The sequence below is a fragment of the Phyllostomus discolor genome, chromosome 12, assembly GCF_004126475.2.
Source record: "Phyllostomus discolor isolate MPI-MPIP mPhyDis1 chromosome 12, mPhyDis1.pri.v3, whole genome shotgun sequence".
Lineage (NCBI taxonomy): Eukaryota > Metazoa > Chordata > Mammalia > Chiroptera > Phyllostomidae > Phyllostomus > Phyllostomus discolor.
The window spans coordinates 45,100,243-45,116,392 of NC_040914.2; the positions used below are offsets into that span (position 1 = coordinate 45,100,243).

Consider the following 16,150-nt stretch of genomic DNA (forward strand, 5'->3'; position numbering starts at 1 on the left):
GAGTGCAGGGCGTCTCGCCTGTAAATGCTCCCTTTCGTGAATAAAATAAAAATTAAAAATCCACTTTTTCGGGACCAGCGCTGGGGAAAAGAGCGGTGTGTTTGGGCAGGACCTCCGCCGTCCTGCGGGTCACCTTTCTCCTCTCCTGCTCCTTTGTTCTCGGGGTCCAGGGCGGTGAGGGAGGGCCGAGACCTAACGCGGGGCAGGGGCTGGGGCTGGGGGGAGAGGAGGAGCGTGGATAAACTCAGACTCCCCACCGGCCGCCTGGGGAAAACTTCTCCAAGTCGGAGCACTGGGTGGGGAACGCAGGCGCCTGGAATCCGAAGGCGCTCCCGGACCCTCTTCCATCCAGCCTTGACTCGCGTTCTCTCTTCGGGGGAGGGGTGGGGTGGTGTTTTGACACTGACTCCCTCCATCCTCGCCCCCCCCCCCCGCCCCACAGCACAGCTCCTTCTGGAAATAATGCTGGGGTCGGGTGTGTTTCCCACTTCCAGAATTAACGATTTTTATAAACTCTTCTGTTTCACTTCACAAACCAACGTAAAAGCAAGTGATCCAGACACAGTCGCGGTGCGCCGGGCGGTCGGTCCTTCCTCGGAGAGCCCGCGGCTTCGCTGCAGAGTCCAGGCGTTTCTCTCTTTCAAAGACGCCGCCGTGGGTTCTGTTTGGGAGTGTTCGAGGAGAGCCCGTGAATTATAAAGACTGGCCCGCGGTGGCAGGTTTTTTTTTTCCTCCTAAAAGGGATGCGGAGACTTGGTGCGCGCCGGGACGGGGCGCTGTGAGCGCCGGGTGACAGCCCATCTCCCTCGGATCCCGCAGCCGGGCCCCGGTCTCTGCAGGCCCCTCAGCCCTTCTGCTAAACACCTAAAGCGGCTTGGCCTCGAGCTCCGGGCTGCGCGCCGGGCATGGCTGCAGCCAAGGGCGCGGGGAGAGGCTTTGCGGAGAGCCGGGGCCAGGCCTCGGGGCGCACAGAAATCTCTGCTCCCTGGCGACCCGCCGCACAGTGGGCGAGCGCCCACGCGCCCCCGCGCCCCGGGCCGCTCGGTCTGTAGTCTCCCGAGGCTTTGAGCACCGCCACCGCCTTTGGAGCGTCTGGGCTTCTTCAGGGTCCAGTTCTTACGCACAGCGTCCCAGCGCTGTGCCAAAACAGGCCTTTTCTTGCGTCTTTGGCCACTGGCGCTCCTGTGGAATGTGCTGCGGCAGGCTGGGGGTGGGGAGGATGCTGCGAGGTTGAGAGAGAGGCGGGCGTCTGTGCGGGTGTCTGCGCCAGGCCACTGTGGCCGCGGGCTCATGATTTTACTTCTCTGTTCCTCAGCGTCCTCATCTGTAAAATGGGGGATGAGATTAATAGCTACCTCTCACAACAGCTATTGTGAGAATTAAACTATTCTCTGGACAAGGCTTAGAACAAAAGCTGGCACGTAGGTGAGTGCGCGAACCGTGCTGACTGTGGTAGCTGACCATCATTCTGGCTGTATCTTCAGGTTGGGGGCCTCTCTGCGCGCGGTGCCTCTGCTGTGGGCGGCGCCTGTGTGTACCAGGGCCCAGGCAGCTCCTTCGGCTGCACCTGCGCACCCACACCCACGCACCACAGGCGCGCCTTCCCGTTCTTACCCACCCAGGAGACCTCCGCCTGCACGGAGCTGTTTTCTCTCCTGTTTTTCATAGAATCACATGTGTGGGGAGGAACGCGGGACCTAACCTAGGTGCTCATCATCATCATCATCATCCACATCATCCTCATCATCATGTCTAACGTACTGGACTCTACTGGGCCACCTTCTCACACATGGCTGTCCTTATCCTAAACAATTCTAGCAAGAAGTTGCTGTTAAAGGTATCCCTATTTCACAGATGAGAAAACTGAGGCTGGGAGAAGTTAAGTAGTTTGTCATAAGTAACATTGCTAGTGGAGCCAGGATTCGAACCGCCCTGTCTCCAGAGCCTGCCTGAGGAGTCCTTACACCCCGCCTCACCTCTGGGGCGCTCCCAGTCGGGATGCCACAGGCACGACACAGGCCCCTCACAGAGGGAGCTGCTGCACGAATACTCACCCCGAGTATCAGGAAGAAAGCGGAGGTCCAGTGACCTGTCCCCCAGCATGTCAGTGGCAGAGATGGAGCTGGAACCCAGGTGCCTGGGCGCAGAGCAGGGCTTTCCTGCCGGAGTCCCTGGGGACGGGGGACCAGGCCTCTCCTCTGGCTCCTGCCCCATCTTCCCACCGCCTGACACCCCTAGGCCCCGACTTTTCTGCGGGGAAGTTGGAGGTGTTGTATTGACAAACCATAAGAGGCTTGGGCATTCACATCAACACCTGCCAGAGGCTCCTGGGAGCTGGATTGGGGGTGGGAGGCACCACGTTTCAGAGAAAGCAGCTGAGGCCTGGGAAGAGGAAGGAGCTTGGCAGGTCGGGTCAGCCTCCAGGCCTGCTGTCTCCCAGGCACTCTTGCCTGCCCCCCACCTAACTCCCTTTGGGCAAACAGGTAGCCAGTGCACTGCCGGGCCCGGACAGGCACTGAGCACCTGCTGCAGGCCGGGCCCTGGGCTGAGCCATCGGGGACCGTCTCCCTTACAGCGCAGGATCATCCCCACAGACCGGCCCCGCCCCTCGGGCATCCCAGAGACGAATAAACCAAAACCAATCACAAATCAATACAGCTGCTCAGAGGGGGGCTGAGACTCACACCCACTAGTCCGTGAGACCAGTTACGAACTTGTGCTCCTTCAGTCTGTCCAGACGGGAACGGCCTTGCTCGCCCCTCTATCACTTCACTTGTAGTGGACGTGTGTCAACATCCACCTGCAGTGAGAAACCCACTGTCTACAGGGGGCGCAGCAGGGTCATTTCACAAGGGCGACAGAATGACCCCTTGCCGCCTCCCCCCACCCCCACTTGTACCGTATGGGGGCCTCTGTTTCTTCTAGAATCCCATGCTGGAGGGAGCTGCCAGGGTAACCCACCAGGCCTGGATCTTGGGAGGGGAGGGGCCGTGGGAAGGAGCTGTGTCTGGTGGCTTCTGGGAAACTTGCATCTTCCTGGTGTTTCCGGAAGGTGGAACCCCACCCAGCTGGCCGGCTGACCTGGGAATGGTTCTCAGTAGTCTGGCGGCTCCTCCATCCGCAGAGATGTGCAGATGTGTTACCGGTTTAGGTTTTATAGACTTTGGAGCTGGTTACAGCCCCTTTACTAATCACAGATGCTTGCCTTTCTCTTACTAAAACGAGTGAAAAATGGTTTATCGTTATGTGTTCTCAAATATGAGGAAGCATCTTCATAAAGTTGTCATAATATTTTAAAGATTTAGAAGGATATCTTTTATTCTTTCCGACACACATTCATAAGAAGCTAGAATGTGTGTGTGTGTGTGTGTGTGTGTGTGTGTGTGTTCTTCACAAGGGCCAACACACTCATGCCCTATTTGGTGTATTTGTCCTCTTGAAACAAATTGGAATTATGAAAGGCTTCAAATGCTTGGCTGTAATCAAAGTCCATTGAGCAACCATTTTTCAAAGGAACCTTTAAAGGATCCTCTTTCACGGGAAAACGTCTTCTGGAGGCTGTAGCCACCAGCAGGTTCCAAAAATAGATACTAAGTGAGGTAATAGAATTCCGGTTGTCAGCTCTCCTCCGGCGGGATTATCCGATGTCTAATCGGCACACAGATTGCAATCCATGTGACTGCCCAGGGGCCTTAATCCTATTCAGAGGGTGTCCAGTCCCAGTTTCATCTGCTTCATCCGGATAATTGGGCTGGAGGCAGCAGAAAGGCAGCTTGGACCAGATTTTGCCGCATCACGGTGATGAGGTCTATTTTGATCAGCTTGAGTTATGGACAATATAAATTATTTATAGCCACTTTAGAGATGCCTTGTGCTTCTAAAGACCTTCAGAACAAATAATGGCATTCCTCTCGCATCTCCCTTAGCCGAATCCTGGTGCCCACAGCTGTAAAGAGCAAGGGCGAGCAGGGACTAGAGGCTGGCAGACCCATCGAGTACTGAGTGAACATTACGAGGGGCAAGAGGTCGAGCCAGGCTGGCAGAGGAGGCCGCCTGACGCTCACAGGGCGGCCCTGGCCCCAGGGGTTTCGCTCCAGGTGGGAAGATGGGCCCAGACTCCGGAATGCCCAGGAGCCACAGGAGGCAGTAAGTGGCAGTGAGCGGCAGGGCTCAGAGACCTGAGCACAGAGGAGAACCCCCGTGAACTAGAGAGGGCCCCACTTAACCAAATAGCCCTATACAATAACTCTATTTTTGTTAAAACTTAAGTGATAGTCTCAGAAAAATGCAAACAAAGGCTCTCTTTCAGATTAAGTTTATTTTCTCCAAGAAGGAGAACTATAGCAGTTTTCTGTTCTTTGCAAGTTTTAAAAAATATTAATTGTTGTGACTCTACACTATGGTTTTAGAGGGAAAATATCCAAACTGATATATGTTTTTTAACAGAAAGATAAAGTGAGTCCTGAATAACCAGGAAAGGCCTCAAGAGTGAGGTGGGGGTGGAACTGGTTTTGTATGACAGTGGTTCTCAGGCTTCTGGAACTCAGGAACCAAGAGAGAAGCAACAGAGTCATCACATGGGGGACCACCACTGTCCCATGATGCCAAGGAACATGTGAAAAAAAAATACAACTACTATCTATTGTCATAATTTCATGTAGGAGGAAACATATTAACACCAGAAAAGAAAAACCCAGTTTCAGAATAGAGTCTTTTCTATTACGCTCAGTGAAAAACTCATTACATCGTCCCGGTTTTTCTCACTGGGCTGCAAAATGCTAAAAACTTCATCTTGGGATGAAGATTGGGAACCACCGGGGCAGAGTCTTGAAAACGAGGAGGATGCACCCCACCCGGCAGCAAAGCAGGAAGGCAGGACTGAGATCCACATGGGGACACCATGGGGGGCCTGGAGCATCTGCTTGGCCCCAGTTTCCTGGGGTGAGGGGTGGAGTGTGGAGAGGCCTGGGGACCGGGTGGTGATTTAGTTCTTAAGGGCTCCATCCTGGATGTCACCAGGAATCCCTCTTCTAGGCCGAGTAGGACATGACCCCTGCCCTTTCTCATAGAGGAGTAGACTCTGGGACAAGTCTCTTTCATTAAACCTGTGGCACCGGAGATGGTATCAGGCTCCTGTCAGCCAAGAGCTCTCGAATCACAGAGTCGTCGGTGCCCTGAAAAGGCTGGTGGAGGGCATTAGAGGGAGGGACAGCCACCCAGTGGGACCTCAGTCGGTGTCTCTCGGGCACCTGCGCCAGTGAGAGTCCCAGTGTCCATTTTTGTAGGTGGGTATTTGTGAAGATAGGCATGTTTCATTAGGCTCAGAGTAAGACTTCAATATTTATGTGGACATGCCCAGCTTCACTTCGGCATTATGCAGGCTCGTGACATGCAAGGTTAATTTGATAATGTAGGCGAGTTCTGTTGCCATTAATCCCATGAATCATACATGTCTCCTCGAAGAGCCTGAAATATGAATATTTTAACAGAAGTATCAGGAGAGCAAAATGTCACTAATTGGGACAAACCAGGAGAAGATCAGGGTGTGTTCCAGAAGATGTCAAACTCAAGGTCACCTGGTATGCTGTAAGTGCATCATTTTAAACACCAACAAAATTGACAGCAGATGAGTCAAGGGAAATAAAGTCTCCATCTCCATCACTTTCGCACAGGGGGGCGGAGCCCCGGACTTCAGAGCCTTATTCGTTAGGGCACCTGTAGACGCAGCCAGGCTCCGGAAGAATACTTTTGAAAAACAATGCCCCTCGCTTGACTGTGGCCACCATCAACTTGCTTCATAAATTCTCATCCTCTAAACTAAAAATTGCAAAAGAATGTCCCAACTTGGAATTGTCACATTTTAAGAGGGTTTGCCTACTTGCCCAAGTGTGAATGTCCTCGATTTTGTCTGTATCTCTGATTAGCACGGTCTTCTTTTGTGAAGTTTTTTGTTTGTTTCTTTCTTTCTCTTGGGGAGAAAACATATATATACACATTTTAAACAGTGAAATTTTTGTGACTTTATTTTTCAAAGTTTATATTCACTATTATCGTCTGTTAGTTTCAGGTGCCCAGCAAAATGGTTAGCCCAATTGTATACTTTCCAGAGTGATTCCTGATATTTCTAGTACCCACCTGGCACCATATATGGCTATTGCAGTATTATTGACTATATTCCCTGTGCTATACTTTACATCCCCATGGGAGTTTTGTAACAACCAACCTATACTTCTCAATTCCCTCACCCTTTTCACCCAGTCCCCCAGGCCCCCCCTTCTCTGGCAACCTGTCTCTACACGTCAGTTTCAATTTTGGTTGTTTATTTTGTTCTTTAGATTCCACATATAAGTGAAAACATATGGTATTTGTCTTCCCCTGACTTATTTCACTTAACGTAATACTCTTTAGGCCCATCCATGCCGTCACAAATGGTAAGACTTCATTCTTTTTTATGGCACCATTCCATTGTATGAATGGACACAACTTTTTTATCCACTTGTTTTTTCCCCGGGCACTTGGGTGGCTTTCACGTCTTGGCCATTGTAAATAATAACATTGCAATGAACGTAGGGGGTGCGTGCATTCTTCCAAATTAGTGTTTTGGATTTCTTTGGATAAATACCCAGAATTGGAATCATTGGGTCATGAAGCAGTTCCACTTTAAATTTTTTGAGGGCCCTCAGTGCTGTTTCCCACAGTGTCTGCACCAGTCTGCTTCCCACCAGCGGTGCACGGAGGGCTCCCTTCTCTCCACATCCTCGCCAGCACTCGTTGTTTCCTGATTTATTATTGACAGGCATTCTGAAAGGGGTGAGGTGACATCTCATTGTGGGTTTAACTTGCATTTCCTTGATGATTAGCAATATTGAGCATCTTTTCATAAGCCTATTGGCCATCCGTATGTCCTCTTTGGAGAAGTACCTATTCAATTCCTACGTCCATTTTTAATTGGGTTGTTTGTTGTTTGATGTTGAGTTGTGTGAGTTCTTGACAAATTTTGGACATTAACCCTTTATTGGATGTATTGCTGGCAAATTTCTTCCATTCAGCAGGTTGTTGTCTTTTTGTTTTGTTGATGGTTTCCTTTGCGTGCAAAACCTTTTTAGTTTGATGTAGTCCCATTTCTTTATGTTTTTTCCCCCTTGCCGGAGCAGCTATGTCAGAAAAAAATATTGCTAAGAGAAACATCAGAGATGTTACTGCCTATGGAAAACATATTTTTTGAGCACCTACTATGGGCTTCTAGAATGCAAGCCCTTATGGGCAAGGACTGCCTATTTGATATTTCCTGGGCCCAGAAGAGGGCCTGCACATAATAAGTGCTCAATAAATGTCATTAGTGGTGTCCAGGTGGTTCTGCTGGGTGCTTTATACATAGGTGGCAGCCAGCCTCCAAGACGGCTTTGGATTTTCCCTGCCTCCTGTTATTTTCACCCTTGTGTAGTCCTCTCCCACATTGTACCAGCAGTGGTTAGAGTGACCCGTAGAACACAGCAGTCATGATGACGTGTCACCACGGAACTTAGGATATAAAAGGCTGCAGCTTATGTCTCTCTGTGTTGGTTTCTCTGATCGTGGCCTTTGGGAGAAGCCATCCGGATAGGTCCCATGGGGAGGAACTGAAGTCTCCTGCCAACAGCCACATGGGTGAGCTTGGAAGCCAATCGTTAATCCCACTCAAGTGTCCAGAGACTGCAGCTATGGCTGGTAGTTTGCAGTTGTGAGAGACTCTGAGCCAGAACCACCCAGCTAAGCCACACCACGATTCTTAACTCTCAGAGACAGTGTAAGATAATACATGTTGTTTCAAGCTGCTACACTGTGGGAGTAATTTGTTACACAGCAATATATGACTAATACAACAAATAATTTCTCGCATTTGCCACCAGATCCCTAATAAGGAAGGCACTAGCAGTGCTCTGACCAATGAAGACACAGAAGATCAGAGAAATTAAGGAATTTCTCTAAGACATCTCAGCTAAAAGTAGAAAAAACTTGAAACAAACCCAGGTCAGACAACTGCTATCTCTGAACAAAAACATCACATTTTCCTGCTCAAATAATCTTACCCTTAAAGTTTCTCACTCTGTTATCATTTGGGATTTCAACATCTGGTAAAAATAAGAGCAGAGATTATTAAAAATATACCAAGGGAAGCTGTTTGTATAACCCATAAATGTTCGAGGTTTTACGGTCATGATTTTCAAACAGAGAAATGACAACACATGGGAAGGAACAGATAAGTTGAAAGGAGAATCCACAAGAGGCACTATTAAAATCATCTGCAGATATTTTTGGCACAAAGAAAGAAGTCCTGTAGGTGGACATGGCTAAGAAGGTTGGTCCGTTTTCATGTGCTCTATTTAGAAAGGCGGAATGCTATGGTAAAATAATTTCTTCTTGAGAACACAGGCAAGCCTTGAAAATATGAAGCCAGTTTTAAGACTATGGGCCCACCCTGCTGATGTGGCTGGCTGGAGCGTCGACCCGAGTAACAAAAGGTTGCAGGTTCAATCCCCAGTTGGGGCACCTACTGAAGGCAACCGATCAATGTTTCCTTCTCACATGAATGTCAGTCTTCCTCTCTCTCTTCCCCTCCTTCCCTCCCTCCCTCCCTTTCCTCTCTCTCTAAAGCAATGAAAAATGTCCTCAGGTGCTAATTTAAAAATGTTATAATAAATAAGAAATATAAAAACATTTAAAAGAAGAATATAGTCCCATTTCTATGTGGCCTATGTTGAAGCAGAGGGGGAGACCACCCGGAAGCAGTAGCCTGGGGTCCAGTCTCCAGCAGCTTCCAAATTTTAAGTGGAAAAGTGGGCCTGCTGTGCAAATGGAGCTTCAAGACAAATCCCTGGGTCTCTCATCTAGCCAGACTGCTGTCCCCAAAACACTTACACAGAAATTCTGGAGCAGCTCTGGAAAGTGGTGACTTTGAGCCAGTGTCTATGGGTAACAGCGAGAACTGAGGGTTGTTAAGCATGTTCAGCCAAGGTGTGAAGCAACTCCTCACTCACGGAGTCCTGAAAACGGGTGGGTGGAGGTTGGTGTGTGAGATGTATTCCAAGACCTTTGTAACTAGTAACAGTTAAATTACTGGCTCTTTCGAATCATGTATTTAAAAAAATGAGAGGACTTACTTTGTGGACATGTGGGTTTGAGATGTTCAGGAACTTAGAGGAGATTCTGGGGAGGTGATTTTGTGGATGCAACAGATTTGTCCAGACAGGCAGAAGTCGGGGCGGGGCGGGGGGACCGCCCAGGGATAAGAGAGTGGACACAGAGAAGGGCGAGGATGGGGCCCCAAGTTGCACCCCTATTCAACACCTTTCGGAATCCACTCTTCCAGCCGCAGCTCCAGCCGTGTCTCCTTCTCCTGGCGGCACAGAGGCCTGCTACTAGTCCTTGCACCTTCCCGCCTCCCTCTTTCCCTGTTTGTGTCCGCAAGGTCCCAATTCAAATACCACCCATTCGGTGAATCCCTCGGCTCATAAAGGACTATGTCTGCTCGTATGTTTTCTCCGGATTCTGGTGAGGTCAACATCTTTTTTTTTTTTAATTGAATTTATCGGGGTTACATTGTTTAGAACATTATGTGGGTTACAACTGTACCATTCTGTAATACACCATCTGTAACATTGTATTGTGTTTGCCACCCAAAGTGCAACACCTTATGCAGCTTCCCCCGGATGCAGCACATTCCCCGTACTTGGAAACTGGGTTACAGGTGGAGCGCTCGCGACTTCGAGGAGCGAGAGGGGCGGACACCAGAGGGCGGGGAGCCAGAGAGATGACGTCATCGGCGCAGGGGCGGGGCTGGCTGCGCGGAGGATAGCCTCACCTTTGCCCCACTCCCAAGCTCCGCCCCTAACTTTCCGCCGTTCCCGTTGGCTACCCGGCTGCCCGAGGAAAGCCGCGAGCTCGTGCAGCGCGCCCGTGGCGTCCGCTCTCGTTTGCGCGTCTCGCGAGCGTTGCCGCGACTGACTGAAGCCGAGCCGCCTGGTGCGCGTCCTGCTACCGTGAGGCCGGGGCTGCCTGAGGCGTTCGGGAGCGGCGACCATGTTCCGAGCGGCGGCAACCAGGCGGCTGCAGCAGTCGGTGAGGCTTCCCTGCAGAGGAGGGCCCGGCTGGGCGCGGGGACGGCCCCTCAAGCTGCCGGTCCCGTGCCCGTGTCGGCGAAGGTCACGGGCTCCCACAGACTTGACCGGCCCTCGCGCTGGCAGGCCCCGCGCCTCCCGGCCTCGGGCCCCTCAGTCCGGGGCGGCCGCGCGGGGCCGGGGTCGAGGGCCGCGGCCGGTGACCCGGGGGGGGGGGCGGGGGCAGCGTGCGCCTGCGCCCTGCTCCTCTCCGGGCGCCCGGTTCTCCACAGGTGGCGGGGCGGGCGGCCGCGTCCCGGGGGGAGGGGCCGGCCGCCGCCGGCCTGCTCTCCCGCGGAGAGTTGAAAGGCGGAATTCGGCCGGGAAGCCGACGTTTCTGGAAGAACTTGACGTTTTCACCGGGCGCGTGCGGCAGCTCGAGTCCAGTCGCAGGTGTGGGGCGGAGGGGGCGGGGGTTCTGGGACCTGCCGGCCGCCCGGGGGGGGGGCGGGGTGGCGGCGGCGCGTTCCGGGGCTCTCGTCCGCGACAGGTGGCGAGCTGACCGCCCTTGTGTCCGCGGTCGTGGGAGGGACTGAGGGGGAACACCTGACGCTGCGGGGCCGCGTGGCGTGGGAAGCGGACGGGTCAGAAGTCTCGGAGCAGTCAGGGTACGCTGCGGTTCCCGTCGAGTTTCCTAGTTGACGGTCAGGTCCCGGGGAAACACGGGGTTGCTCCCCGGGCCAGAGACTTCCCTGAGGCGTGTTCCTGTCTGGGCCTCCTGCGTCCCCGCCCGCCGCGGGGTCTTCGTCCGGGGACACCCAGCGGGCGGTCCTTCTGGGCATCCGTGGGCCCTTCCTTGTGTGTGTTTCTTGTTGCGTGGGAAAAGTTCCCGAACCCCCGCCCCAGAGGTCAACCCTGCTTCCCTCAGGTCGGGGTTCATTCGTCACCCCCAGGAGGGTTTGTTTGTTTGTTTGTTTTTTCAGTCAGGGGATCTAGACCCACAAGTTCAAGCCGTGGGTTTGGGCAAATTCCAGGTGTCAGAGCCGGACCCGCAAAAAGGACTCAGCTGTGCAGTAATTGGGAGGCGGCTGCGTGGGCAGGCGCGGGGTCAGGCCCAAGTGAAAGAAATAACCGTGATGGCGAGGATTTAGGACTCGTTTCGTGGAGCTGACATGAGGGGGGGGGGGTGTTACTATTATTATTATCATTGGTATTTGTCTTTCTCTGCCCGGTTTTTTATAAGCTTTTTAAAGTTTCATTTTTCAGTTACAGTTTACATTCAGTGTAGTTATTTGGTTAGTTTCAGGGGTTCGGAGACAGTAACCTTAGTTGACTCAAGTGTTTCCCCTCGTGATTGTTAACTGCTGGGCGGGGAGACGCGTTGAGACTGTGTAGCTCCTCAGCCCCCCCTCCGCTGCCCTTCATTTACCACCTGGTGGTGGTTCCTGCCCGAGGAGCGGTGATCGCCGTGATGATGTGAGACGGTGCCTTCTCCGGTTTCACCGTTCCTTCTGCATTTATTAGCCTTCTGTTGCAAGGAGGAACATTTCCTTCTTGCCCGTTTATATATTTACCTACGGACTTACGGATCCTCGTTTTATTTAGTGGGTTATAACCCATTATCACTCTTAAGTTTTGTATTTTATTTTAATTGTTCAAGTTACTCTTAAAATTGTTGATGCTCAGGTTTTCCCATACTTCTAAAGGGGGAGTCTCTTCACTTTGGCTGCTCTTTAACTTGTATTTATGGCGTTCTTAAGTCAAAATTGCTTATCTGAAATCCTCAGTCTTGGAATTTAACACTACTAAACTGTACATTTAAAAATGATTGGGGTGATAAATTTCGTTTTTTACCACAACTGAGGGGTGGGAACACCTTGAACTGTTAGAATGTAAATTGAGTGACTTGCATTTGGTATCTAAGTTCATTTCCAGTTTTTAGTTATTTGTGCCCTTGAGCAAAGTGCTTCATCTTTGGGGGGAGCTCCTCAGTGACATCTGTGAAAGAAGGTGGCATTTTACAGGTACAGTGAAGAGCCAGGGGACACACTGAGGGGAAAGTGAAGCAACACGTCAAGGTCATTTGAGTGTCCCTGTTACTGTGTTCATTGTCAGACAGAGAGGCCTATCTGTAATAATTCAGAAGCCGTGAAACTGATGTGGAGGAACATGACATTTTTCAGAGTCCATGGTTCATGTTGATGAATGAGATTGAACTCTGTAATTCACATGCAAATTTTAATTTCTTTTGAAAGAAGAAAGCGAGCCAATTTTGATGTGGTTTTAAAAGATTTATTGCGTGAGGTGAATTCTGTAAAATTATGCTGCCTGCCAATGTGTCTGCTAAGGGGCCTGTCTGTTTTTTAAATTGAAGTAAATTGACTGTTTTTAATATTCAATGTCATTTCTACTCATCATTAAAAGTTACCATATTTTATCACTATATAGGTTAAAGTAAGTTATTTAAGTACATAAATATAATATACATTTCATTACAAAATGTATGTTAAAATAGGGATTAGGTGACTTTATATCTTTTTTGGTAGAACCTGAAGATATTTTATAGGTTATTCCTGCTCTTAAATTTTTGAGTAAAGAAGCAAAAAGACCCTCACACCCACCCCCTTCTTACCCCACTTAGTTTTTAAAGATAGTGGGGGACATGGGTAAAGTAGGGAGTTAGATTCTAGCTTTTTTGGGGGGGGGGCAGTCTTACTAATACCTTTGGTGGTTTACTACATATAGTTAAAGCCTCAGTGGAACTCCTGAGCAGTAAATCTCCTTGGCTGCTTCTAAAAGAATGCAAAGCTAAAGTAGTGTCAAAACTGTTAAGGTTTATAAGAGAAGGACCAAAATGTGTTCACTGGACTTAACCATAACATGGGTTGTTGGTGACTTTGAAGAGGTCGGTTCAGTTTTGCAGTGGAAGTGACAATCAGTTTACGTGAGTAAAGGAGAAAAAGAGGTGGAGCAGTAGAGTTGGTACGTGGTCACATTATTTTCAAGAAGTTTGGCACTGAAAGTGGAGAAAGGACAACCCCTTTAAACCCAGCTCTCAAGAAGTTATACTATAGGCAGACCTCAGAGACTAAGTTCAGTTCCAGAGATCTGAAGTAAAGCCAATTGCTGATGGAGGGTCTTGCCTTCAATCTGTAAAAATACAGTGTCAAAGTATCACAGGTTCGATTCCCAGTCAGGGCACATGCCTGGGTTGCAGGCCATGGCCCCCAGCAACCACACATTGGTGTTTCTCTCTCTCTCTCTTTCTCCCTCCCTTCCCTCTCTAAAAATAAATAAATAAAATCTTTAAGAAAAAGATTTAAAAAACACAGTGTCTGTGATGTGCAATAAAGTGAGGTATGCTTGTATCTCATAAAGGCCAATACCTTAAATAAGGGTATGTGGCTGGTATGTGTTTTACTGTTTGTAACTCAGTCTAGTCAGTAGTCTAGATAAGTTCTCCAAAAGCGTGATGTGGTAGGTGTTTTAGTGATTTGACAAGTCTATGCACTGTTCTTGGTAGGGTCACAGAAGTGCTTAGAAAGCTTCCATTGCAATAGGGCAGGAATTTCTGTGTTGGATATCAGGAAGGGGAAGCAGGCCCTTTCTGATGGCTTCAGTTTTCACTCTGAAGTAGGCATTGAGGCTCTCTCCTGAGAGTAGGGAGCAGCCTGTTTTAGCAGTTTGAGAAACATCAGAAGAGGGTATTAGCAGTAGTGGCTATGGATAGTGCCAAGTCTGTCACGGTAACATTGCCAGGTACTTTTCAGGGCCCAGATAAGGCTGAGGACCAATAATTTATAGCAACACAATCTGCATAAATTAATTTTGATTTAAGTAGCAGGGTTGTGAAGACATTGGGATTTCTTTCTGGGTAGTTACTATATTTAGTGTTTCCATAGTTATCTTGAAATACTTAGGACTTTCGTTCCTTTTCTCCATAAAAAAGAGGACCTGAATGGTATGTAAGATAACAAAATGACTTTTGTTTAAAAACCCTTTCAGTAATGGACCTGTACTTTTTGAGTCTTTAGTGGTATTCTATACCACTCTTCTATTTAAGTAGGATTTTAGGTTTATTGAACTTTTCTGAGCTGGAAGAGAGGTTTTTGATGTCTTTGTTTCTTTTTGACCAGTACTATTTTTTAAAAAGCAGGAGAGTATTTGCTAAGTGCAGTCTTATAAGATTGACCCATATATAGAACTGCTAAAAATGATGGTGCTTTAATGTGAGTGGTAATTTAAAATCCAAATTCTGGGCTCCAACAACCTGGACTTTTAACCTGGCTCCGCTTCCTAGCTATTGTAGCCACTAAACTTCAATTTCCTCATTATAAATTCAGGGTAATAATAGTACCTACATCATAGAGTTTTTATAGTTTTAAATAAGATGATATATATGTGCACGCACACTCTCCCTCTAATATGCACATACATATGCATATCTACCTACGTTCCCCCTGGAAGTTCTATTGGGTTGGCCAAAAAGTCCATGTGGTTTTTATCCGTAAAATAAGACACATTTTTCATTTTCACCAATAATTTTATTGATTTGGATATTTTGAGTATGTTGGCTGTCTCCCACTATTGGTTTCTAGTGAGTGGAGGCTGGGGGTGTTGCTAAATATCTTCCAATGCATAAGACAGCCCACAGCAGATAATTATTTGGCCAAAATATCAATAGTGCCAAAAAACTGCAAACTACTTTTGGACATTCGACCAGTCACAGCACCTTCTCCATACACTGCACAAATTTGTGTGTGTGTGTTTCAGTAACATTTTTACCTTCCCTGAAATAATAAAGCATAATATGCTGAAAATGTTGTATATCCTCTTCCATCTTCAGCATTAAAATGGCTGCCCCCAAATTCACCAGTTTTGATGTCTTTTTTAAATGCACGCTGATATGACAGCTGTTACAATACAATTTAACAAAAGTTTTTGAATGAAGTTAAAGATAACTAAGCGCTGCTAGAGATATACAGAAAAAATTAAGCAAACTTTTTGGCCAATCCAGTAAAAAGCTTGAGGATTCCTTAGGAGAACTACCTAAATAATCTGTTGCTAGAACTATAATTTATAGGAAATATGGGCCTTATGCCATGAGATCTTGGATTGATTCACCAAATGTTGATGGAAATCTCATGTTTTTTTTATGGTAAATGATGTGTGAAACATAAATTCAGTGTCTAATATATATCGGTAATAGTTTTTTACTAGCAATTCTTGTGAAATGAGATTTAAATAATAATTATGTCATTAAAATATGCCATTGGGTCCTAATTACAAAGTTCTTTACAAGATACTGTGCTCTCCTGATTTAAAAACAAAAGTACCATATAATTGTACAGACATTTATTAGAAAAAAAAAGTTGTATTAGACCCTGGGGATAAAAAAATGGACAGGTGTGGTATATGCTTTCTAAACTTTCATTCTATCTCAGGAATTGTGAATTCTTGTGATTTGCTCTAACTTCTTTGGAGAGCAGGATTGTCATTCAGCATTAAAAGCATGCCTACCTCTTGATCTATAACTTCTAATTCTGGCAATTTGTTAAAAGAATCTTAATGTGTATAAAGATTTCTAGGCCTTCCTGTAAGAAGGCAAATTTTTTATTGTAGAAAAGAAAAAGTCATAAAACAGGTACTTGATTTGGCAACAACAAAAATTTCATTTACCCCCCTTCCTTGAACCCTTTGAATAAACAAAAAGGGAGGAAAAAAACACATGAAATGTCCTCCACTGATATCCAGTGCAGTGGTTCCTTCCTTTGTCATATCCTCCTATGCTGTCCTCTTCCTCTTCCCACCCTCAGGTTGGTCTGCCTCTTGCCTCACCATTTCTACCTGTGGAGGTGTGCCGCCAAGTCTCTGACCCCTAGCTCTGGGACTGTGGTCAAGAAGGGGCAGAGGGGTTTTAGAGGGCTGAGGAGAAGGTTGGGGGGATCTGATTGGGGCAGGCTAGAGTGGGGAGCATGAGGAGAGCAAGGTAGAGGGGTGAGTGGTAGAGATAGGAAGCTTGGGGGAGGAGGAGCCCCTAACTAGTCGAATATTGAGAAGAATCTGGCTCAGTC

General features: G+C 48.2%; 1 protein-coding gene across 1 annotated transcript in view; it reads left to right on the forward strand.

Moving 5' to 3' along the window:
- Positions 1 to 9,922: 9,922 nt before the first annotated feature.
- The window catches only part of ETFA (electron transfer flavoprotein subunit alpha), a 48,663-nt gene continuing 42,435 nt past the window's right edge, over positions 9,923 to 16,150 (forward strand). The window contains exon 1 of the mRNA XM_028502401.2: positions 9,923 to 10,098. Coding sequence (XP_028358202.1) covers positions 10,060 to 10,098 — 39 coding nt within the window. The 5' untranslated portion in view covers positions 9,923 to 10,059. The remainder of the gene's footprint in view (positions 10,099 to 16,150) is intronic.